The following is a 27,727-nucleotide window of genomic DNA, read 5'->3' on the forward strand; positions in this document are numbered from 1 at the left end:
GAATCCCATTGTTGTGCAGAATTACTGGAAAAATTTAATTAGCTATAGCATTCTGTGCTGAAAGCATCTAACACTTTGATTTCATGCTTGTAATTCAGAATTAGCATTCAAATCAGCCCACAACTTGCAATTTGGTATTTACTGAATGAATACGAATTAAATTGTTCCAAATAATCATTTTCATTTCCTGTAAAATGTCTGCCTAAAACCTAAGATTCCCATGGAATTTAAGATCATTTGAGATGTTGGGGTTTTACATTTTCTAGAGAGAATTGTTTTTGAAGTAATAATAAATCTTATTTTTCTATCGTTAAAAGAAAGTTCTTGCTCTGCTGGGCATTGTCTTCATGTCTATGCAAAAAAGTTAGTAACTGATACCACAGGCCACAGATCTGAAGTCAACATACACTGCAATTTAGTAGTTCGTGAAAAGTGACCACACCCCACCCTATGCCCTGATGCACAAACATGCATTTTCTTTATTTCAAAATAATAGATAAACAGACTTTTCAGGAGAGGATTGGGAGTTAGATCAGATGGGAGAAACAAAAGTGAGATATTTAGGAACCAAAAAAATCAAAGAAAGAAGTAGAAGAAAAAACAAACAAACAAAAATCCTAAGAGATGATGGGAAGAGAAAAGCATGATAGTACATGTATCCCAATGCTCTCTAGTATCACATAGGAGGTGACAATTTCAGTAATTTTATTACATTGTTCTGCTCTCTCAAAATTTAACATTAAAAGAAAAATTCTCAAGATGTAAATTCTGAAGTTATATGGAGACAAAATTAACAGCCAAAATTTGATTTATCTGGAAGCTCCTATTTATGAGGTATGTGTATGCAATTTATAAAAATTTTTTCAGAGAGCATCTCTTTTTATCTAAAAAAGTTGTAGAAGTTTTACTACCCAGTTATATCTCTTTGACAGAAGTACCAGAACTAGAATGTCTTCATAAAACAATAGTGGTATAGAAGGTTACAGTTATAAAGTTTTTTCCATCACCTGGCAGCAAAATGTGAAAAGAAGGCATTTAAAAGAATATTCTCAGAATATATGGTTTGAACATGCTTAGCTTACAATATATTTAAGTATCTTCAGTTGATAAGGATATTGTCCTGGGATTTTTAACCCCTGAATGTTATTTTCTATCAATGGCAAACATTTGTTAAGCATCTTATATTTTCCAACCATAAGAGATACTGGACATAAAATGGTAAGAAAAGAAAATTGAAACTTTGTTATATATGATAAAAATCTGGCAGGAAATGTGATAATTAAAGGAGCATTATATATTTTATAATTTTTTCCATCACTGAGAAACATAAAGCTTGGGCATCTCCCATTAATTCAGATAAACTTCAAGAAAATTTCATAAAAGAGCCTCAATCTAAAAGTCGAGACTCAAAGGATAAGCAGGAGAGAAAGGTGAGGAATTCAGATTAAAAAAGAAAACTTAATATGAGAATCATTTTACAACTGTAAAGAAATTAATCATACAAATCATATTGAATGTGATCCTTACATTTTGCATTTTGTGTTGTTTTTTTGCCTCTTTTTACATTCCTTAATTTTTGTGACTTTCGTTTTAAAAACTTACACATATTCATTTTGAAAATTTAAACCATAGTAGAAAGTATAAGAAAGTTAAAAAAAAATCCTATATCCGTATAGAATCACTTGATATATTCTTATCTATATCTCTATAGAAACATAGAAATATAGAAAGAGAGACAGATGAACAGGTAAATGGAAATAATTTGAAAAAATTTTAATCATGTATATATGTGGTAATTTTACTTAAACATATCATATTTGTTGTTGATAAAACTAAAAAAATAAAGATTAGAAACTTCCTAAATTTAAAGTAACTATTCACACAAAAGAGAAAGTAATGGATAAAGCATTTTTCTACAGTTAATCCAAAATATCTTTGCAAATGAAGAAAGTGTCATCTTAATGTCTTATTAAACTATTATCCTACTTCAAACAGTAATTTAAAATTCACAATAGAAATGAGCAAATTATCATAGTTCTATTTGAGTTTTTAGTTTGATTATAATTTTTATATATCTAGGTTAATGTCTTCTAGAATTTCATACAAATAATACTACAAAGTTTAAGGATGTGGGCTCTGGAACCAACCAATTTGCCTAAGTCCAGATCTGAGCTCTGCTTCTTACTAATCATAGACTTTGGATAAACTAAGGCTTATCTTTCCATCTAACCTTTCTGTGACTCAGTTTCTTGTCTGTAAAATGAGAATAATACCTATCATAGAAGGTTGTTGTGCAAAATTAAACAATTTATTACATGTAAAGCAATAAAAAATATTGGCTGGCAAAGAAGGTAAACATTAAATAAGTATTAACTATCATTACTATTATGATGACATTTTAGGATCTCTTTGGGAACAGAGCATTCATGTCTGCTGCTACAAGTAAACTGACTTATCTCTTACCTCAAATCTTTTATCAAGACTTCTTTATTTTCCTTAATTTTATTTCTTAATTTTGTAGATTTTGTCCTAAGGTAATTTTTTCAAGGAGACCTCACATGTGTCACACTCCCTTTGTGTATTCATTTTTGAGATTATCAGTTGATGGCTTTCATACATAACTGACCATCTTGAGGGGTATAAAACCAATGTCACAGAGCCTTTCCTGCAGAACCATTATTCTCCTAAGAACCATGAGAAGTCATTGGTTCTCAATTAGTGTAGTATGACAACTGGCTTTCTCTCACACCTTTACCCCAGCTTCTAAGTGGAAACCTCCCTTGGCTAGGTGTCTTCACCATGGACAACAAAACTGGGGTCTCTGCCTCTGCTTGGATAAATCTTCATCTATACTTCTGGCAAAATGAAGTGTGAAGATGGGGTTTCCCAGAGCCAGATCCAATGAGTAGCTGTTGCATATACCACTGCTTCTCATAACATATATATTTTTTTCCTTTAATTTTTTTTCTTATTTTTGTAATACATGTTTAATACTACATAGGTAGCATACTTTCTAAGTTTCTGTGTATCTGAAAATAACTACATTATTCTCATAATTCAATGAGGGCTTAAATTCTATTAAAGTTTAGGTTCTAAATCAATTTTTTCTTGGAAACTTGTGAACTGTGTTTTAGAAACTTTTAACTCAGATGAGAACATGGATATCAGATTGATTCTTATTCATTTGTAGGTAATGCCTTTATTTTTTCCTGAAGTTTTAGCACAGCTTACAGTAGATAAGTGGATATGTAAGATAGATATACTTAGCTGTTTTCCTTTTTTTGTAAATTCCTTAACTACTTTGTACCTCAAAGTTTCTTCATCTATAAAATAAGGACAATAGCACTTATCTTATAAGCTGTTAAAGGTTAAATTAGTTAATACATGTGCTCAGAATAGTGCCTAACACATAGGAAACCCTTGAAATGTTAGCCATTATTCTCAGTATTTGATGTTTGAAAATAACTGTACATTATTGTCGTATTTCAAAAATTGCTTATTTGTTGCAGAATTTTAATTCAAAACCATGTTTCTTACATTTTTATATTAATAATAATTACATAATTATTATTTATATATATTCAATAACCATATTCTGCTTTTCCTCAATTTGAATTCAGCTTACTTGGTTAATTAACTGCCTAAAACTTGGCTGCTCACTTATGCAAAATTGAGTTGGGACAAATAGTTTTCTATTTGTTCTAGTGTGAAACAAGCTTGGGGACTGTTAGTCAGTTGCCAGATCTTTAGACAAATGCACTTTCTGTCGTTCATTTGTAATATAAGCAAAACAAATGTGACCAAACAAAACTAGTAATCAAATATCATGATGGTGCTATACTGCTAGACCATGTTATAATACTTTCTCCAAACTACAGTACTTAGTTTCTCACTGTCCACTTCCCAAGTAGCTGTTTGCCTTAAGAGTCAATTCAGTAAATAGAGTTCAAGAACTTAAGCATCCAGTATTCAATAAGTATTAATCAAAGATGCACAGGAAAATCCCAAATACTTTTGAATTAAGCATGCTAATAATGTTTAACTAGATCACATTTTAAACAATAAATAAATAGGTTCATTTTCTCCTTAAATAAGACTGAGGAGGTAAAATCATTTTTTTTACATTGGACTAAAACACAAAATATCCACTAACCTAATATAGCTTTTTGTTTTATAACTCTACAAAATAATATGAAAATATGTAATACATATTCAAATAAAAAATTTGAATCAAAGTAGGTTCAAAAATAAGTCTACTAGTGTAAAATTAGAAACACCAAATGCATTATAAATTAGAGTACTTACTATTGGTTAGAATATGTTGATAATTAAGCTAAAGTCATGCACTTAATTACCAGATGGACCAATTGTCTCTGCTTTGTTCCAGAGACACAGGCTGAATCACAATTTCCAGCTGTCTTGGAAGTGTGCACTACTGAGCAGGAGGGGCACACAGCCAATACGCAGGAAGATTAGTCCAATTCCATTACAATGACAGGAAAAGCAATTCTGAGCACATTCCCTACAGGGAGGGGTCAGTAGTCTCATTTTTATTTCAGTTTGGCACTGAGCATCGTGTCTCTTATAGACGAATGCTTAATGATAGTCCTTTTTAATATTCATAATGTTGAAGACAAGATATATTTTAAAACCATACAGCAGCTTTCCAAACAGGTAATATTAAGATTGTGAGATCCATGAACAACAGAGCCATTTCATCAAATATTAGTTCCTGAATCATTTGGGGCTTAAAATTTAATGTATGTATTAAAAGTTCTGATTTGGAAAAGCAGTGATAGACTTGCTCCATGAAACAACTTAACAGCAATTAATTATGACTAATTTCACCACAATGGAATATATATATGTGTGTATATATACATATATACCATTATACATACATAGATACAAATATATATACATACACATATTTACAAATATACATATAAAATATGTACATAGACACACACACATATATATATACATACATATATATACATATATATATATATATAATGGAATATTACTCAGTCATAAAAAAAGAATGAAATCTTGCAATTTGTGGCAACATGGCTGAATCCAGAGGGTATTAAGTTAAGTGAGACAGAGAAAGACAAATGATGTATGATTTCACTTATATGTGGAATCTAAAAAACAAAACAAATGAACAAACATATCAAAACAAACAGGTGGTTGCCAGAGGGGAGGGGGTCTGGGGACTGTATGAAATAGATGAGGAGAATTAAGAGGTCCAAACTTACAGTTACAAAATAAATGAGTCACTGGAATGAAATGTACAGCATGGGGAATATAGTCAATAATAATGCAGTATCTTTGTATGATGATGATGGCGGTCAAAAGGTAACAACTTCCAGTTATAAGATAAATAAGTACCATGGATGTAATGTAAATCAGGATTAATATCAATATGATTAACACTGCCCTGTTATATACGAAAATTGTTAAGAGAATAAATCCTGAGTTCCCATAACAAGGAAATTTTTTTCTTTTATTTTATATTTATATGAGATGATAGATAGTCACTAAACTTATCATGGCAATTATTTCATGATGTATATAAGCAAATCATTATCCTATATACCTTACATTTGTATAATGCTGTATGTAAATTATTTCCCAACAAAACTGGAAGGAAAAAAAAAGTAGTTAGTCCCCTGTCTGCTGCCTAGAATCATTTTTAGTCATCCTGATTCAGTTTCATAGTATTATTAACAAATTACTATGCTTAAACATTTTAGAGTAAATCTCTTTTTTCAGGTTCACATGATAATTCAATCATCTTGTATAAACAGCACTTTTGAAATTAAAATTTTTGGAGTGTTCACACCATATGCCATGCCCTCTGCTAGACAGACATTTTCTAAACATATCTAATTTAATCCTCATTTGAAAAAACACAAACAACAAAAATCTTATAGGGTGATTAATATTGTACTAATTTAATGATGTGGAAAACAAGACTAGATAAATAAGTAATTTGCCCAAGGCCTCCAAATTAGTATAGACTTGAGTTTTAAACAAACAGTGTACATGTAAACGTTTATGACTTATCATTGCCAGAGACTGCTTATTGTTCCACAACATCGCACTTTTCTTTTTCTTGATAGTATAATATTCAACTGGGTATTTGTTGCCCCGACAGACTACATTTTTTGCAGATCCCCTGCAGCTATTGTGTGGGTATATGACCAAATCTAGCCTAAGTTATGCACACAATTTCTGGGTTGTGCCTTATATTCTTTTTTCCTAAGGATGGAGTTAGGATGTAATGGCAAGAGCAAAGCAGCCATACTAAACCATGGAAACACTGCTTTGAAAATGGCTGAGAACAAGATATAAGCAAACTTTGTCTCCAACAGTATTAAGCTGATGTAACAATCTTGGACAGACTACCTACATGTTTCTATTTGAGTAAGTTCTTGTATCTTTGTGTATATTTGTATTTTATAATATGTGTGGTGTAACTCTTTGGTAAAATAGCCTGATGATATAGCATAAGTAATGTATCATTGTTCATATTTTTCTTGTAGGTAACCCCACCATCAATGGTGAATTTGAATAAGACTTATTCTACCTTACTATGATGATCATGATTTATGAAGACATTTTGCTTGTAATGCTAGAGAAGAATACACAAAGAGATCAAACTTCAGTTTTTCCATCCTTGATATTATAATTTTAAAACATATTAATGTAAATGTATTGAGTATGTGTGATTGAAAACAATAACATTTTATGTACCTAAACTAACTCTAAATAATAATTGCACGTTAAAATGTAGACTCATATCCATGTATTGGTGACAGCTTGAAGATTAGATAATATCTGTCAAAACTACCACTCAAATGTCTAAAGTTTAAACATACATACACACAACAACAAAGTAACTATAATTGCAAATAAAACAAAAAGTGAAACACAAATGATTAAAGTGACAAATAAACTGTATATTAGAAATTGCATATAGATCATGAAAACCCTTTACCTAGCACAGCACTGTGGCATAAGAAAGTGGCAAAATTTGTGTAGTTGTTTCCTTTGAAAATAAAAATTACTCAAGAAATAGATGTATAGCAGAAAGTAAGAGCAAATAGAGAACCCACTGTGGGTAGTTCACTGTGATGAGGATGCCTCCAGAACCAAAGTACTGGACTAAGTGTTATCATACAAAACTAATCTGTCCTTACTTTTGCATTAAAATTTCAATTACCTCTTTAGTAAATTTACTTTAATAGACTCCCATAATATTTAGACTCATTCATTTTACTTTTTGTAATTTTTCAGTAATTGAGAAAGTAGCATGTGCATAGGTATATAAAAATTTTAATTTTAAATAATACTTTCCTTAAGTAAAATGAGAAATTTCCTAAATTATCTAAATTATGTATCATAAAATTAAGAACTTTTTGTGACATTAGAAGAGAAGGCATTACTGTTAGTATTTCAAATTTATGCAGTTAGATATTTACTAGGTAAATAATAAAAACAATTTGTGAAGAGTAAAAAAAATTAAATGATAAGATGGCATTGTGTCCATTTTAAAGGGGTATTTTATGTTTAAAGACATGAAATATCCTAAAATGTTTACTTTCTAAATATAAAAGTATGCAATAAAACATATTTTAAATCCATTGAATAGAGGTATTAATTGCATACTACTTAGGTGTAATAGTTGTTATACTGCTATACCTACAACTATATTTACATACATATATCTATAGCTATACTTTAAAAATATTATTGTACTAGTGATGAAGGCATTCTTCCTATTGTACTACTTCCTAATTAGCTTTTTCTCTTTCTCAATAGGTCAAATCCAGGTCAGAACACAATTACACATAATTATGTTGAAAAACAGACATATCATTCTATCTCATTTTTTGATTTTTGAATTGTTTTTTTCTCTAGTAAGTCTCTTCATGAATCCATATGGGCAGTGCATCATTTCTCATTCCAAAAGAAGAAATACTGCTCAACATCACTAATCATTAGACAAATGCAAATCAAAACTACAATGAGGTATCACCTCACACCAGTCAGAATGGCCATCATCAAAAAATCTACAAACAATAAATGCTGGAGAGGGTGTGGAGAAAAGGAAACGCTCTTGCACTGTTGGTTGGAATGTAAATTGATACAGCCACTATGGAGAACAGTATGGAGGTTCCTTAAAAAAAAACTAAAACTAGAACTACCATACGACCCAGCAATCCCACCACTGGGTATATACACTGAGAAAACAATAATTCAAAAAGAGTCATGTACCACAATGTTCATTGCAGCTCTATTTACAATAGGCAGGATATGGAAGCAACCTAAGTGTTCATCGACATATGAATGGATAAAGAAGATGTGGCACATATATACAATGGAATATTACTCAGCCATAAAAAGCAATGAAATTAAGTTATTTGTAGTGAGGTGGATAGACCTAGCATCTGTCATACAGAGTGAAGTAAGTCAGAAAGAGAAAAACAAATACCATATGCTAACACATATATATGGAATCTAAAAAAAAAAAAAAAAAAAATGGTTATGAAGAACCTAGGGGCAGGACAGGAATAAAGACACAGATGTAGAGAATGGACTTGAGGACACGGGGAGGGGGAAGGGTAAGCTGGGAGGAAGTGAGAGAGTGGCATGGACATATATACACTCTCAAATATAAAATAGATAGCTAGTGGGAAGCAGCCGCATAGCACAGGGAGATCAGCTCGGTGCTTCGTGTCCACCTAGAGGGGTGGGATAGGGAGGGTGGGATGGAGACGCAAGAGGGAGGGGATATGGGGATATATGTATATGTATAACTAATTCACTTTGTTATACAGCAGAAATTAACACACCATTGTAAAGCAATTATACTCCAAAAAAGATATTTAAAAAAAATAAAAAATTAGTTCATAAAAAAAAAACTGTTTTCTATAATAAAGCAACGTACCAGTTGCCTCGCACTGTCGTGTCTACCCTAGCTTTCTGCCTGGATGCCTGAGAGAACATCGGGGGAGGAGGGGTAGGCAGACAGGGACGGGCAGGGACAGTGTTCTCAACAGTGGTTCTGCTTTGAAGATTATGGAAAGATGAGGGCACCCCCATGCCAGCAGTTTGAAGGAAAAATTCTTGTTTGACAACTGTGACATGCAGTACAAATTCTTGTGATCTGGTTGTTTACAGCATTTGGGAAAACCTCAGAGCTGCAGTAAACATCAATACCAAATGATTGATGTGCTTTCTTGTTTTTTCCTTAAGACTGAAGTAAGGATTTCACTTCTATTTCTGTAGGTGACAATTACTTTTTATAGTGACTATTTATCTATTCATTTATTGTAGCCAAATCTTAATTAAAGTGGTTTAATATATGTTTTTGTAGAACTATAATTAAAACAAAACATAATAAAAATGCTGATATGTATGATCTTACCAGGTGAAGATAAGGCATAGTAATGTAGATATTAAAATCAAAACTTGATTAAACATTGCAGACTGTGTACGCTGAATGGCTCTGTGTAGATCATTCTGAAATAATACAGAACAAGCATATTTTAAATTTTGATAGATACTACATATTCATGAGTTTTGTTACATTTATTACTATGTATTACATTTCAATTATCTTGTGCATACTCATCACATATACTTTAAATGGATATAGCAGCATATTTTCATTTTTGCCTTGGTCTAAATAACCTAACTGTAACATTCATATTACCAAGATAATACTATGGGAGACAACCAAAGCACCAAATTTTAGTTTACTCGCCTTACAAACATCTGTAGAGTTGTTACACTGACTCCCCCAAAGCCCTCCACGGTGAGTATGCTTTCTTGTGGAAAATTCTAATTTTAAAAGATCAGAAAATAATATGTTCAATTAAGGGGAAAGTAATAGCTGGACCAAACTACAACCATATCTCATTCTATGAATCAGGAAAAATAACATGAATTATGCCAGGCGATTTATCATAAAAATAAAATATAGCCAATGAATATTTTTAGATTAATTTCATTCATATTAAGAGAAATGTGAATTCAAGATATAATTTTATTTTCCAATTGAAAAACATCAAAAATAATAATACCCACTGTTATTTAATATGCAAAAAACAAGCACTCATATATAATACTGCTCATGTAATTTGTTATAAATTTCTTAAAAGTAATTTGGTAATACAGGTCAAAATTCACAAAAGTATGCCCTTTCTATTTCATGGATTCAGTCATTTAATTAGTATTTACCCCATAACATAATTTCTAAAAGCTAACCACATGAAAATTATGAGATGTAAATCGAATACTTATGTATGTTCATCTTTATTACAAAATTATAATATTTATTACATGAAATAATGAATGTCCATTACTATTAAAGTAACTAAAAATGCAATAGAAAAATGGTTAAATAAATTGATCAAAACTAGATAGCAGATTTAGATGCATCCATTAAAAATGGTTTGAACAGGAATATTTAATGACAGGAACCTGTCCACCACATACTATTATATGACAAAAAATTCAAATTATAAAATTAAACATATGATTTTGTGTGTGTGTATTTTCATAGAAAATATTAGAAGAATATAAATTATTACTAGTACTAGTACTTGTGTGGAAGGTTTGTAGTTTTGCATAATGTTTTATTTTATGGTTTCCTGTTGTATAATTTTTTATAGTAACATTTTAACAGTCTGCATATCAAGACTGCGTGAGATAAATAACTTCATCAACACAAGAAAAGTCTCAATGAGCCATAGTTTATCTTCCTCTACCACACATTTAACCAAAACTGTAACAAAAACAAAGTTGACTAGAATTTCACCTCGTATCTCTTACTTTCTTCTAACAGAGGTGTTAATGAACAGAAAAATAAATTAAAATTTAGCAGCCAGGGAGAGGAGAATTAAAATATAAAGCTATGATGGAAAATGAATCCTAAATTAACAATGCAAAGCACTACTTCTACTCTCAACGATTGACTAATGATTCCTCTCTTGGTTAGGTTACTTTTTCCAACAGCTAATAAACGCTAATTAGTAAAGACGTTTATGTTTTCCTGGAGTATTTTTTTCATTAGGAATTTAGGCAATCTATATTTAGCGAAATAGTATTTTTTTGGACAGTTAAGACAGAGTGATGTTTCCACAAACCATCCACAGGCTACACTCTCCCCTTCTTAGCCATGAACTTTCATGAGGCTTCAGTGGTTACTTAACACAGATGTTTAGAAATATTCATCTGGTTGTGAATATTCAAATGTTTTCCAGATATTCCTTTTGGCCACAACCTGTGTCATAATTTCTGTTAAAAAGCTATTTACATTGTAAAGCAATTATACTCCAATAAAGATGTTTTAAAAAAAAAACTCTTTAAGAGAAAAGCAACTTTGCCTCCCAACACATTTAATTTCTGTGTGATAAAATTAAAAATATTGAGCCCTTACTATGTTTATGCCAGATACAATATTTTACACATACATATATATGCATGTATATATAATTTCATTTAATTCTCACAGCAAGCCCCTATGTAAGTACTTTTATTCTCTTTTGAAGATGAAGACATTAGCAAAGAAGTTGAATCATTTGCTTATCTTATCAGAGCACTTAACATAGAGTGGACTCCTATTAACACCTGTAGAATAAATGACCAAGCAGCAAGCTCACTCATAAGTGTCCAAGCCTTTTATAGCAAAGAGATTTTGGTCATAGTTATAAATCAGTCCTTCCGAACAGGGTCAGCCTTGGGCAAAATGTAACTGTGACACATCTCTGAGTTCTGCATCTCTCCTTTCCTGCTTCCCTTTCTCCCTCCTAATATCCTACTCCCAACCCAACCCAGTTTAAAAGGGTGACTTTACATGAGGGCCTTCTGGTTCCTATATAGGGTCTTACAAAAGCCCATAGATGGGGCTTCCCTGGTGGCACAGTGGTTGCGAATCTGCCTGCTAACACAGGGAACACGGGTTCGAGCCCTGGTCTGGGAGGATCCCACATGCCACCGAGCAACTAGGCCCGTGACCCACAACTACTGAGCCTGCGCGTCTGGAGCCTGTGCTCCGCAACAAGAGATGCCACGACAGTGAGAGGCCCGCGCACTGCGATGAAGAGTGACCCCTGCTCGCCACAACTAGAGGAAGCCCTCGCACAGAAACGAAGACCCAACACAGCCAAAAATAAATAAATTAATTAATAAACTCCTACCCCCAACATCTTAAAAAAAAAAAAAAGCCCATAGCTTTTTATGGACTGTGAGACTACCTACAGTTAAGAAGAGTTTGACAATGTTACCTCCTGAAGCCTTAAAACCAGGGGTCCCGTTATACATCAAGAGATTGCCTTAGAAGGCAAGGCTGTTTGTCTTCAGGAAATTGGTTAACTAGTTGGACCAGTCCGAACAGCAGTTAGCTTTGGTTTGGTGATATTTAGAACATCTGAACTATTTTTGTTTACCAGTTCATAGGGCCTTATGATGGAAGGGACTTGTCAATATGGGCATTTTATGACTTTTCATTCTCATTAGGATATAAGCAGACTTGGGATCTATTAGCTTAGACATTTATGCAACACATCACTTTAATGAGGTAAGAAATAATGGAGTGTTGAAAAATATGTTTGTCTTTACACTTGTCTTTTATACTTACAATCATATTTTCCAAGGCATGTTTGGCAAGCCAACAGTTTAGAAAGACTGGGACAAATAGATTTCTTAAGGAAGGCCAGAATATCTGGAAAACAAATCAAAACTAAACTTTTATCTCAAAGCAAGAAATCGATATGACTGAGAAGAAATGTGAAACAGAAATAAGTTATTAAAAACAATAGAAGATCTAAAACATGTGACAAATACTTTAAACTCATATGACTATTGAAATGCAAGGAGCAGACAGGATCTTTTCATTCATTCTCTAAGTCTTACTTAAGGAAAAATTCTTTGGAAAATTATTGTAGAAGCAGAATGAAAATAATCAGCCCTCACTGGATGTCAGCTATAACTGTGCTAATTCGATCACTAAATCTTTTAGTGTGACAGTTTATTATAGACATCACCTCTTTCTTTCCTGCAACTGAAAGTAAAAAGTAGATGTAAGGAGACAGAGCTTTAGTTTTTCATAGCATTACCACTTAGTCTCTGAAGATTCAAACATTCTTAGTGACATTGGGGAACTGTACTCCATTGGAATTATATTTAATTAGCCAGTCATTCAATCTGGGGCCAGTTGCTCCTCTAGATAAATCACTCAAATTAAAATAATTGTCAGAACTTAGCAACAGCTTCAGATCATATTGACTTCTTTTCATAATTTTCCAAATAAAATTCAAACAAATAAGGTTTAGAAAGCATATTACCAACAGATATTACTGTAACTTTATCAAACAGGGATTAAGACCTAATTTTGCAATGGGAAAGTGCTAGTTACATATTTTGTAGTTAAACAGGATCACTGTGGAATTGGTCCTCCACAGACTTTGATAAAGAAGCAAATTACTGGTTGTCTGGCTGACGGCAACTTTCTTAGTAAATAGAGAACTGGACTTAGGAAATCCTGTGGTTAAGCTCGAGATAAACATATTCTTAGCATGAGAAACTCTTATAAATACTTGGTTTTACTTGTTTTCTATTTTTTTAATTCCACAATATACACAGAAATGGAGTGATTAATTCCTGGTTTGTTTAGACAATATTGACACTTGTTAAAATGGCACCTCTAGAGCATATATTTCTAAAAGCATTTCAATTTGCTGTTGTACTAAATCTCATTAATTTTCACTTAATTTCACAACCCAGTTATCCAACTGATTTTACTATTTATTTTTTAATACCATGATTTAAAACAATAACAAAGTCTAAATTCATTCATCTGAGCTAATATGTCATCTATTACTATTTAGATTTAAAGACTTTATGTCTAATAAAAAAACTTATTTCTTTTAAAGATTCTTTTAGGACTTACTGAGATAATGAAGGGAACCGCATTAATTATTTCCAAGATGAAGGGTATTCGTAAAATCTGTTCCCAGATGTTTCCCTTCCAAGAAAGAATGAGTAAAAATGAAAGTCAATTATAACTGAATCCCATTAAAGGGGGAAAAAGACAGCATCAGAATTTCTCTAGCAATAAGGATGCTTACATTAACAGAATACCAAATCATTATTTAGAAATGTAGCAATGACTTTTAGAGATTATTTTGCTGAATGTAATTGTGCCCTCTCAATTTTGTAGTCAGTGTAAGAAGTAAAACAAATGTTTGTAGTAATCCTTGAATATTGCACATAATACATTTTAATCATATCATATTTCATGGAAGAAAAGTTACTAGTAAAATTAAAACACATTAAAAAACCTTACAAAATCAATGAAAAAGCGACTCAATCTTAATTTTTTTACTATAATAATTACATTCACAAACTTTAAAGCATATCAAATAGTTCGCAAACGCAAACATATAACGATGTTCCTTGGAATTAACATTGTTTTTAGATTAATAAAATTTAAAGGGAGGATTTTCTCAATCTTCTGGATTCTAATCTTCCAACCCACATAATGCAATGATATTAATCAGGCCTGGCTACCTAATTTGTGGGGCTAAGGACAAAATGAAAATTCAGGGCCTCTTATTAACAAATTATGAATAATTTCAAGAAGGTGACATCAAAGCATTAAAACAAGCACGGGCCCTTCTAATTGTGCAGCTCTGGGCAACCGCACTGACTAACAGGCCATTCCTGAAACTTTCTTGAACGGTGTCTAGCAAAAAAGAACTCAGAACTTCCTAAAGCAGTTTATTCGTCTATGAAAACAAGAACTACCCATTAGTCAGGCAATTTGAAATCTGACTCCCTGTAATGTCTAATTATTTTGTGACACTGGATATAATATTGGGATTCTTTATTTTTCTTGAGGTCCCAAAGCCTTAAAACATTACAGTGATGTAAAACACCTCCACTTCACAAGGCAAGTTCTAGATCAGCAATCGTCTGTGTGCTAAAGAGGTTTTGTTATCATTGGTTCATCACCCGTCTGCAAGCTGTATACAGAGTGGCGGATGGAGCAGGTGGAAGAAGCAGAAGCATTGAGACCTCCTCTTTGTAGAGATACAAGGGTGCTGTGATACTTCCCTCACCACGTCCAGCTCAGTGAGGAGAGCTCGGGTGATCGACTCAGAGAGCTGGGCTCAGACATGGAGGCTGCATTTGGCGAATGCTTAAAACATCATCAAAAAACAGCAGAGCATGGGGCTTCCCTGGTGGCTCAGTGGTTGAGAGTCCGCCTGCCGATGCAGGGGACACGGGTTCATGCCCCGGTACGGGAAGATCCCACATGCTGCAGAGCGGCTGGGCCCGTGAGCCATGGCCGCTGAGCCTGCGCGTCCAGAGCCTGTGCTCCGCAACGGGAAAGGCCACGACGGTGAGAGGCCCGCGTACCACAAAAAAAATATAATAAAAATTAAAAATAATAATAATAATAATAATTCTATCTGAGAATCTTTCAGATCTCACTGCCTAATCCACTGCTTCACCACTGCTTCACACAGATGCCTCAAAGGCACCCTGTGGGTAATATGTCTAAAAGTAAAATTTAAACGACAATGAAAACACGACAATCCAAAACCTATGGGATGCAGAAAAAACATTTCTAAACCTATGGGATGCAGAAAAAACATTTCTAAGAGAGAAGTTTATAGCAATACAATCCTACATCAAGAAACAAGAAAAATCTCATATAAACAACCTATCCTTATACCTAAAGCAACTAGAGAAAGAAGAACAAACAAAACCCAAAGATAGTAGAAGGAAAGAAATCATAAAGATCGAAATAAATGAAATAGAGACGAAGAAAACAATAGCAAAGATCAGTGAAACTAAAAGCTGGTTCTTCAAGAAGATAAATGCAATTGATAAACCTTTAGCCAGACTCATCAAGAAAAAAAGGGAGAGGATTCAAATCAATAAAATTAGAAATGAAAAAAGAGAAGTTACAACAGACACCACAGAAATACAAAGGATCATAAGAAACTAACAAGCAACTCTATGCCAATAAAATAGACCACCTAAAAGTAAAATGTATGATGTTTGCCCTGAGTGGTTCTCCAGTAACAGAAACCAAAAATTCTGGAGAAACTCTTTACACTTTCCTTTCACATGTTAAACAAGAATAATTCATCAATAAGACTTCCTGATTCATATATGGATCTTGAGTCCTCTGGTTCTCATTCTGACGCTAATCCCACTCCAGCCTCCTAACGGGTCTCCTCCCCTTTCCTTCTTGCCCCATTCCCATTCACCTCCCACAATGTTACCAGGAATAGGTTTCTAAGGCACATCTCATGTGCCAATCCCTACCCCTCACCCCACACCACCCCCACTCACTTTGAAACTCTTCAACAATTCAGACACTTGCACAGTGAAACACAGATTCTATTACAACCTACAAGGCAACATATCGTTTAGCTCTCCTTGTCCTCTCCACCTGAATTTTAAAGATCATTCTTTTCAAAGACCTTCCACTCCTTATATATGCCAGGGCCTTGGCACGTGCTTTTGAAGAGACTTGGAAAATCTCCACCTTCCATTCCAATTTCCCTTTGTCTAGTTAATTCACACACATCTTTCAGCTCTTAACTCAAAATCTTTTGAGTGTTTTGAGGCTTTCCTTTCCCCCTCATTGCACACACACCAGACAAGATCAGATTCCCACACTAGGTTTTTCGATCTTCATCAACATCCTTCTCATTACTTTTTTTTTCAGTTTGCCTTTATATATTTAATCAACACTTGATTTTAATGTCAGGAGGTCCAGATGAGAGCATCTGTTTAGCTCGGGGTTCTTTGCTCTGTTCCTAGCACAGTCCTTGACAGTCTGAAGCTCCTCAATAAAAAATAGAACTGCATTATGTCAAACACGCTCCTGTTGATTCATAGCTAACGTGTGTGTATGTTTGTGTATGTGTGTGTTGTAGCAAGTAAGGAATTTCCCCCTGAGGACTAATTTTCACAATCTAAAATTATACAGGGAGGCAATGTACTCATGGCTAAAAATAAGCGAATAACTTTTCGATTATATTCATTAGATTTAATTCTAAGATCTCAGGTTGGCTTCTGAACATTCATAAATTATCTCCCCTAAGATGAGCTGACGAAAAATAGATAGAAAAATTATCCAAAAGTTGCATTGACTATTAGAGAGTCCCCATGGGCCTGCATCATATAAATCCACATGATAAAAGTAATTATGATGAAAAAAGAAAGCCTAAATCCGGAGAATGCCGCTACATAGAGAAGCATGAAATAAGATCCAAAAGGCAGGCACATGCCTTTCAAAATTAAGTTAAATACCTGTTTCACTTAATCTTATTTTCCTGAACGAGATGAAAGGCATTAGTCTTCTTCCAAAAGGTAACCTAAAGAAAAAAAAAAGTTCCTAAAAAGTAGGTTTCTCTGTTCTAAGCGTGTAGAGCTCTCTGTGTTCCTCTTCTTGTTGACAGAATTCAGTAAAATATAAATAAAACCTAATCTAACAATTCTACAACATTTGGTATGGATGTAACCTTCCTTAACCAATAAAAATGCAGGACAATAGGTGATTTTCTAAGATGTACTAGGCTTTTATTTTTATCATAAAAGAAAGTGCAAGTTTGGAACTATTATCTAGGTAACTCTAAAAAGCACTTTAAAAATTGTAAGACTTATGGTAATTTAGTTGTTGTTAGCCAAGGTTGGAACATGGGACTTTTAAAAAGCATTTTCTTCTATAATATTAAGAATACCTATATTTAAAATATTTAACCAAAAAGACTAATAACTTACTTTCCTTCAGTGAGTTTAAATTATGGAGTAACCCTATGGCAGTCTTTTGTATTTCTGAATGTAAACTCAACATTTAGATTTACCATTTCCATGCCATGGTAAGCAGAATCACCAGGATCTGGGCGTCCTAGTCCGAAACCTTTGTTCTTTCCAGAAATAAGCCCATCATCATGTTAACATTTCAAAACAGTTGCTTTTTATAAAGTGATTACTGTATAGAAAAAAGAATTGTAGATTTAACCAAAGCCTTCTAGGTGTGTTGAACTTTTATTTTCAGAGATTTGGAAATTATGCCAGGGCATGTTTTTGTTTCCTTTTGAATTAATGAATGTGTGTGTATAAATAGAGTTCTATTTTGAAAGCAGCTGCTAAAGACATAGAGGGTATCTATCTGACAGAAGAATAAGAACTTCCCTGTTGGGCAATCCCTGCGACTCTTTTGACAAATAGCAATAAATAAACATGAATTGAATGATGATTTAACTTCAGACCTGCAATTCTGTATGACAGAGGACAAAATAAGTGGATGTCAGGGATTTGTAAGTTATTATCTGCTAACCTCAAAATACACTTTTAAGAGTTTTTGCTCATTTTGCTTTTACTCATTAGTCTTTTGATTTAAAAAAAAAACTATAGTCTCCATGATAGTTTAAACTTTCTTAATTGTTAAGGATTAAGTCATGCTTATTTTAGAAAGTCTAATTTTAAGAACTATAAAGTACTTACAAATAAAGTATTAAATTTATTTTTAAATATCACATATATACATATATGTTGTATATGTAAATATATACATTATCTGTATATATATATATGCAGATGTAAACAAATATGAGAAAATTTTATGTTGATTTGCTATTGATATTTCAGAACTAGAAATATCAAAGAGCAATATTAGAAATGGATTTCATTACTAATACAATATCCATTTCTGCATACCTGTCTATAATTTTTCTTAAAAGTCAAATTTGAGAGAAGGACCTCATTTGAAGTTCTGCTGTATGGATTTGCCTTATATATATGCCATAAATAGTTATCAATTATTTAATTTTTCATGCCAAAAAATGTATCCAACAGTTTATTGAAAGGGTCAGAAGAGTTCATGAATTTGACTGAATATATGAAAAGAAAAGAAGGTAATTAACAGCAACCTGTCCTTCCAATGTCACATAACTCCTTTTTATCTTGTGTTGTAACACACAGGACTCTTTCACCATGAACCTCTCCTCCATCTAGACATTAATGTTTATGAAGGTCAGAATGAAAATGTTATATGTCATCTAGCTCGACCTGCTAGGTCTTTGCTCTCATTTTATAAATGGCAGGAATTAGCTGATTACAAATGTCAGCCCCACATAATTACAATGAAAAATTATAATTGCTTCTTGAATCTCTTCGTGCATTTTAAATGACTACTATTAGCAAAGCACCAAAGTTAATTTCATATTACTTTTTAGTTAGAATTTGGAGCACATACATTCACCAATGCAGATTAATATTTTGGCCAGTTTATGCATTTGTACATACTCTTGTACTAGTGGAAGAGATTTCATTAAATTACATAAAAACACCCACATGTTTAATTTTTTAGTATGTCACTTTTTGCGTATCATATTCAACATTTATCACATACTTGAATACTAAAGACCTTAGAAGATAACATCTTGGATGTTAATTTACTTGATTTTTTATTTTATCCTTCTAGGTATCCAAAATCCAGATTTGTCAATCAATTCATACTTATAGAGCACCTATTCTGACAAGAAGATATACTAATAAGCCATTAAAAGATCCCTCCTCAACATCTTATTCTATGGTGTCCATCTCTAAGCTAGTATTTTCTAAGTAATTTAGGATTAAGTGACCAGCCATGTGCAAGATCTTTCAGCTTCCTCCTCTAACTTCAAAATATTCTTTCAGGCACCATTTTCCATCTCCTGTGCTCTCAGAAAAGAACAGAATGTATCCAAAGCTAATTAGTAGTCCTCAACTTCCTGTTCTAGCTTATTCTTACTTTTTATAAACCTTGCTTCATCCATCATTTTTTCCTGTCCCCTCTACTTGCTCTCTTTAAAAGATGCATATTTTTATCATCGTGAGGCAGTATTCCACCTCTTTATATAGCCTCTAGGGAGCTCCTGTACCAGTCAATCAACATTCTTCATTTGACAATTTTACTTTCAACTGTACTCCATTGAAATTGAGCTCTTAAGGGTGAATAACAAATGATCTCCCAAATTGTAAACCCAAAGGCCTTTCTCTAGCTTCTTACTAAACTTTCCAAGGTTCCCATGCTGTCATTTAACACTTTTCTTCCCTAGACATTTCTAACATCCTATTTTTCTCATAAATATTAAATCAATCCATCTGTATTTTTTTGGAAGGCACTCACTCTTTTCTTTCTACACTTTCTAATTCATCAATCTCACCTTATTAGACATTGGCCTTATGTTCTTTAGGCGGAGTTAATGAGAATTTTAAAAAGGAAGGCAGTGGAAAAGGTGAAAGAGTTTGTAAAGACTTCTTGCCCTAAATTTTGGATTAAAAAGTAGTCTAGGGAATGTTATCTTCAAAACCTTACATTATGAAGTGAGAAAGAAATTTATATGGTAAATAAGAATCCCCCCAAAACAGAACCTTGAGTGCACTTGTTGACATCGTACATGCAGAAACTGCGAACTGGAAATCCGTGATGACTATGACAACCATTCTGATGACTTTCCACGCTTCTCACCTATTCCTCTGTCTGCCCTCATTGCTCGGCTCTTCCTATGGCCACACTATAAGTATCTTCATTAACGTAGGTCTTCTCTTCTTCATTGACTACTATCCCATCCTTAATGGACTTGCATGCTTCCTTCATCATCTCTATGCAAATGACTGCCAATTCTTAATAAATCTCTCCTGCAAGTCCCAGATCTTCCTTTTCAATTGCCTGAATGTCACAGCTATTTGTCCAAAAATACCTCAGATTCATCATTTCCAAAACCATTTCCATTATTCCACCTATCTCGACCCCAGTCTGATTTTTTTTCTTGATGTAACTTTTCTTGGATTTACTGCCTTGTTCCCAGTCATTTGGATTTAGGAAACCTTAAAATTATTTTTGACATTTTCTTCTCCTCATCTATTTTAACTATTCAGTTGATGATTTCTTTAGTTTCTACCTTCATTACTTATCTTGCATTGAATGTATTCCTTTCACCCAGCCAAAGCTTCACTCGAAGTTCTCCTTTCATACTGCAAATGCATCTTAACTGAGCATGTGGTTTTCAGTGCCATGTCTCTTTGACCTGTGCTGCACAGATATTCTGAACTAATACTCCTAAAACTTAGTTACAATTATAGAACTCTCGTGTTCAACATCCTGCATCAACTTCCCACCCTAAGTTGCCGTACAAGGCCCTCACTATATTATCCCATCTTTTTCCATCAATATTTTCCCACATATGCCATACTCTGCCCAAACCTAAATACTTATTAATTCTTCCAATTTTATATGCACATTCCTTCTTTTAAGCCTTTGCTGATTCTATAAATCCCTGTTGTTCTGCCTTTTCATCTTTCTTTAGTGAAGTTACTGATTCAAGGATTCTGCTTAAGTCAGTCTTTTCACCCCATACGACCTCTCTCTATGAAGCCCCACAGGACTTTATTTGCACCTCATAGGAAGTACCTATTATTCAGCCTTGTATTATTATTGTCTATATAATTTTCTCCTGCCCATCCCTCTTTCTAGATTGTAAATTCATTGAGAAAAAAATAATGCACAGTGTGGTGTTCTTCATCAAATAAGAACTTAATAAACATTTGTTAAATTGGGTTAGCCAAGCAAACCTATGCCAAAAATGAAGGGAATTCATTAAAATAATTCCTAACAGACGTGTTTTTCTCCCTCAATGTTTCCTGTACAGATCAGGAGAAGAGATGGAGAACAATAAAAAGCCAAACCATTCCATCTGCTTGTCTCATATGAGCATGCACATAATGGGTAAATTAGCCCATGAGAATTAGTGAAGTAGGTTTAAGCCACCAAGGAAAATATTACTATGTTACCACAGCTTTTTATCACATACTGGAGAGGTTCAAAATAGTTAAAGGGGTTGAAGAAGAGCTTGCTTTATCCCCAGATTATGAATTATAAATAGAGAAATACTGGGTCAATGCTAGTAATGTGTTCTACCAGCAGAAAACTTCTAATTAAAATAACTTACCTTATAACTGAGATAACCAAGTAGTATTGTTTCAAAGAGACTTATCAATGCCACTGAAACCTAAAATATAAATTATACCTTAATGAGAAAATACAACAAAATCAAAATATATATTCTGATTACAATACTTTTAACTTTATATATATATATATGTGCATATATGTGTGTATATGCATATATACATACATATATATATATATATATATATATATATATATATATATATATATATATGATATAAGAGGTGCTATGTAGCACTTTAATTTCTATATACAGGTGGTAGGCAGCAGGCTGTCCCAGGCACTACAGCTTAGTTTTTATAATTTCTAATACTCCTCAATAAATCTTTTTCAAGTTTATTACCACAAAAGTAAATGTGGGATTAAAACAGTCAGATGGCTGGAATCTTCACCATATGTAAAGAATAGGTTTTGTTTGTGTGTGTACTCTTAATACACACAATCACACACAACTGTCCCATCACACATAATGCTCTCCCCCAGCCACACCACCACCATCTCAGTACACCCACCAAAAATGGCAGTTCCCTTCAGAAAATAAAAGAATACAAGCTTGGAGTTGAAGGATACTTTCCATCCTATCACCCACCTCAAACAAAATGAAACATCCTCCAACACTAAACAAAATAGTCTATGTCAGCACTTCAAGATACTTTCAGATTTTATTTGAATGGACTTCACAGCCAATTCCCCTTCTGCCGCTGGACATGGGCATCCTGCAACCCCCTAGACAAGCTTCCACTTTTCTCTCTATTCTCTACTCTGTATAAAGTTTCCTCTGCTCAGCTACCAAAAAGCTATGATTGCAACAGAAAAAGTAACCAGTAAAGACATCCAAATTATTTTGTGTTAAAGACCCTAAGCACTTCAGGAGACAGGAATATAATCAAAATAAGCAAGCATCAACATGAAATAACTGAGATAACAAATATATTTGTTCATAGATTTGTGAGGGTAAAGTCAATCTGCATGAGAAAGGCAGATACCATATAGTTTTAGATTCTGACTCCTGTTGGAATGAAAACTTTGATTTAGGTGAATATTAAAATATAAGGACAATTTAAAAACATATGAATGCATGACTATCTAAGTAAAATAAGTCCAGAAGTGCATACAGTACACAGACATTAAAATAGAAATTTTTCACTTTTTAAATTTTCTCCACAAATTCTCTAAATCATAATCTCTTATTTTTTCTAGAACTACACATTGTTAGATGATCTCAAGACCACTTTTAGCATGAATTGCCCAAAATCCTATGTGAAAATGAGTGTTTTTATTATTTTAGAATATCACTATCAGAAAAAAGCAATTTGAACAGATCAAAATATATGTCAAGGACATATATAACTATTCATAAAAATATTAACTTACTTTACAAGTGTGTACAGCACTGAAATGAAAGTCAGTAAAAAAAAACAAAACACAACTTGACTTCAGTAAAATACAAAATATGCAGACATAGTAAAAATGGGATTCATAGTTATAATCACAATGCATATATAATTGAAATAATTCATTGTCACATATAAAATGTACAGACCTCACAATCATCCTGACTTTAAAAGACAACCCAAACATTTGATTTTAAAGTATTTTAAAGGTTGTTTGTACACAGTGAGACTTAAGAGTCCTTCCATTTCTTCCAGACTCAATTGTTTTTAATCTTAGAGACTCTCCTCTGTGAATGATTTTTGCTTTTGAAAAACAATAGAAACTAAAAAGTATCTGCAGTAAAGAGACACGAGTAGAGGAGATGGGAAGTTGTAAAAAGTTTGCCTGGCATGAAATCCAACAAAAAAAGGAAAAAAGAGAGATCCAGAGGACTCCAGGGAACACCGCAGCAAATGTAGTTCAGACACACTGTGCTCCACACATTCCCTTACTCCTTCTTCAGGACTCCTTTTATGCCAGGGCACACTTTTTGTTTTATTTACAAAATTATCTGCTTAGGGACCAAACTCTTCCTATTGGTAACACGAACTGTTTGTTCATTTGTTTATTCATCTAACAATTATTTATTGAGATTCTACCATGTTCCCAACATTGAGCACATAAGGTAAAAAATGCAAATATGGTTATGGGCTTTTGATTAATTTTTCAAAGATGATATAACCTAAGACTTTAAGAATGCCTAAAGTAGTTTGGCGAACTTGTTGTGACTTCAAACAAGGTTGGGTTTACTTTAGTTTCCTTCAGATCCTCAAAAGCTTTCTGAAGTCTAAACCTGATCATGAGGAAATTCTCAAAAGGTAGAAGGGAGGGCTCACATAAACGCGAAGAAAGGAATAAAAATTTTAAGATGTGCATCAATATTAATTAAACAATAAACAAAAACTCATTTTAATGTCAAAACTTTTCTCCCCAGTAGTATTGCTCAGTAAAATATAAATAAATCCAGAAATATAGGAATAAAACAAAATTGTACATAACCTGTAAGCCCCATAAAGGTAGACTTCTGTTCACCCAAAAGATATGAGACCTATGAAAAGAATGATAAGACATTAGTTTTTTTTAATGAAAAAAGCATTCATTTTCACATTTTGACTAAAGTTGGAAATATTTAAATGTTGTTAGCATAAAAAAACAATAAAATACCACAATTAAAATTAGAAAAAAATCTTATATTGCTTCAATTTTCTTTTTGGTAATACTTGTCTCTGTTCCAGGAAAAAAAAAAAAAAAACCCTTTTTAATTTTGTTTTTGGTCTCATGTTAATTATGTAAGGAAAGACAATGGGCCCTTATTTAAGGAGTGAGGATGGCAGGGTAGAAAAACTCAAACCACCTGCTAATCAACTCTCCATTGAAAAGCCACTTAAGGATCTCCCATAAACTCTAGGACTTTGTTATTTTTAACACAATATATCAGCAACACACATTCAACAGTCGAAATATCAGAAGAAAGTCAGTGACTCAGATTGCAGAGCACATTTATATTCAGATTTGAATTTTTATAAAATATTTAATATATCACCCAAAAACCTGTGACTGAGGTTAGCATAAAACATTATGCAGGACAAGGAGTAATTGTCCTTAAATGTCTCTTAAAAATCCTATTATCTCTGACGTTAAAAATTGTTTATAGTCTGCAAAGAACACCATACATTCTAATGTCCTACTAGTTACAATTTCTCACTGTTTATACCTCAGCCTTATCTACATCATTTGGTGTACAGTTGATTCAAACACTAGTCATTCACAGCAAAACACTCTACTTAGGAAAAGATGAAAATAGCTGTATTACGCTGCCCAAAATATGCAAATAAAAAACATACAAAGCAGAACAAAGCCTACTCACTAGAGTTATGAAGTATTCGAGGAATCCCATAAAAGACTGTGTATTTTTAAATCTTTGAATCATTTTCTTTTTCATAATATGTTAAACAAAAATAAAGAGCAATTAACTCTTTAAAATTCTTGTTTTAAAGAGAATTGCAAACTTTAGAAAACTATTAAAAGTAATTACCGAGCTTATTAAACTAAAGTACTCTTTGTGATTCTAGAATGTAACATCTACCTGGGTGATTAACATCTACAGTTGCTCCAAACCAAACCCATGACCTTTCTCACCAAAACAGGGCCTCTCAGGTTTTCACATCTGAGTAATGGAACCAAATTCCATTGTGTTTGGTTAGCCAAAGACTTAGGCATCGTCTTAGATGCTTTCCTCTCCTCTATTTGTAAATACTTAATACATGAGTCACCTAACCTTTTCAGTTCTTCCCACCAAATATCTGTAGAATGTATCTACCTCTCTTCATCTCCACTACCACCGCCACCTTAACCTAAATTAATCATTTTTTGCAACTGGACTCTTGCAAAAGCCTATAACTGGAACCCTACACCTCCTTTTGCCTTCTACAGTTTTTCTCCATATTACAACTACAGAGATTCTTTCTAAATTCATGTCATCACATCACTCCACTGTGTATTTTTTTAAAGCATTTCCTTTTTTAAAAATATAGTTATGTATTTGTTTTTGGCTGCTTTAGGTCTTAGTTGCAGCATGCGGGATTGAACCCACATCCCCTGCATTGGAAGGTGGATTCTTAACCACTGGACCACCAGGGAAGTTCCTCCACTGTGTATTGACACTTCACTTTTGTGAAGATAAGGACCAAAACTCTTGACCTGGCATTCTGAGACTTCGTCAACTGTGACATGGTCCTTCCTATCACAGCCCTTTTCACATGTTCTTCCCTCATCCGAGAGCTCTCAGCTCAACCCTCTCTCAGGGAAACCTTCCTAAAGGCTTCCTCTTGATCAATGTAGCCAATGAATCTCTTAGGCCATGTCACTCACCATACCTCCCCTGCCACTCATCTCGGTTATAACCTTGTATTTGTTTGTAAATATATTTCTTGAATAGTTGATGCCTCACTAAACTGTAAGTTCCACAGGATGAAGTAGTATGTCTATTTCACCCACCATTATGGTCCTAATGTCTTCTCAAGTACATGTCTATAGTAGCCTAGGCATTTGATACAAACAAATGGATGGTGCCAGTAAAGGCAAATTGTGAGTGATGAACTCAGTAACTCTGTCATTTCCAGAACACATCTCACATATGTTCTCAGTAACATTTGAGAAATCAGGCTAAAATACAGTATGCAGGAGTGAAGAGGGATAATATATATGTTTTTTTGCAGATAGAAATGGTGTGCTACAAAAACTATGAAATAATTAAGGAGATAGCAATCTCTGTAAAATCATAAAATAAATTGCAAATAAGATGTTTGAGAACATTTTCAAAAAGAGATTGGTAATTAGCATAGATTTACTAAAAGCTAGTTATCAAACTAATGGCCTTTTCTTTGATCTGATGTTGTTTTAATAGGTCTTGAAAGATCAGATACTTAAATTTAAATAAGACTTTGAAAAAAAGATATTTTTTGGACAAGACTGTGCCATGTGGAATAAGTTTCAGGATCCTTAAAAAAAAGGTTCTACAAGACTGTAATATGTAAATTTTGATAAAAAGTGAGATCTCCAATGGAAAGTCATCTTTTACATCCATTTACCAGGCAGTAAACTGAATAAATGCATAGAAGGAAAATGTACACATTCTAATAAAATGCTAGTGCCCAAACTCTCCTGCATAAAATAAATTTATCAAGAAAAAAGAATGTGGGATCTGATCTGCACAGTCCTAGAGAACCATCAAAACAAACAAGAGTTGAAACTGAAGCTAGCAGACAGAATAATTCCAAACGAGGCTTCAATCCCATTGACAAAAAAGTACTTGGAGGAAAGAAATCCTGTACAGAAATATTTATTGCAATATTATTTATAGCAGGAAAGTAACTGGAACCTACCCGACCAACAAAAAGAGAATAGTAGTAAGTAGGCTCCTTATATCCTTAACAACAGCAAAAATACCATCCCTGAGAAAAAAGTCACTGATAAAAATGATGTAGATAATATTGTCATAATTGTATCAGTGTGAGTGTGTTATACATATATGTGTATAGATAGAATTTACAAAAGATTGGTGGTCAAAACACTAAAAATACTTATTTCTAGGTATTGAGATTTTAGGTAACTTCTACTTCCTTTTCCTTGCCCTATGTATTTATACTGCAATAATCACGAACTATTTATAAAGTCATAAAAATAAAATAAATTTCACTTTTTAAAATTATAACAAAAGCAAAGATAAAAATGAAATTT

The 27,727-nt window shown here is 33.1% G+C and overlaps 1 protein-coding gene across 3 annotated transcripts in view; it reads right to left on the reverse strand.

The window, feature by feature from the left end:
• Window positions 1-27,727, reverse strand: part of KCNT2 (potassium sodium-activated channel subfamily T member 2) — a gene marked incomplete at both ends in the record, with an annotated part of 353,426 nt that overhangs the window by 201,455 nt on the left and 124,244 nt on the right. For all 3 annotated transcript variants that reach the window (XM_079727058.1, XM_079727057.1, XM_079727056.1), the window contains 5 exons: window positions 9,440-9,534; window positions 12,656-12,739; window positions 13,967-14,041; window positions 22,035-22,094; window positions 24,488-24,536. In XM_079727058.1, coding sequence (XP_079583184.1) covers window positions 9,440-9,534; window positions 12,656-12,739; window positions 13,967-14,041; window positions 22,035-22,094; window positions 24,488-24,536 — 363 coding nt within the window. The remainder of the gene's footprint in view (window positions 1-9,439; window positions 9,535-12,655; window positions 12,740-13,966; window positions 14,042-22,034; window positions 22,095-24,487; window positions 24,537-27,727) is intronic.

This window comes from Hyperoodon ampullatus (genome assembly GCF_949752795.1).
Source record: "Hyperoodon ampullatus genome assembly, chromosome: 2".
NCBI classification, from domain to species: domain Eukaryota; kingdom Metazoa; phylum Chordata; class Mammalia; order Artiodactyla; family Ziphiidae; genus Hyperoodon; species Hyperoodon ampullatus.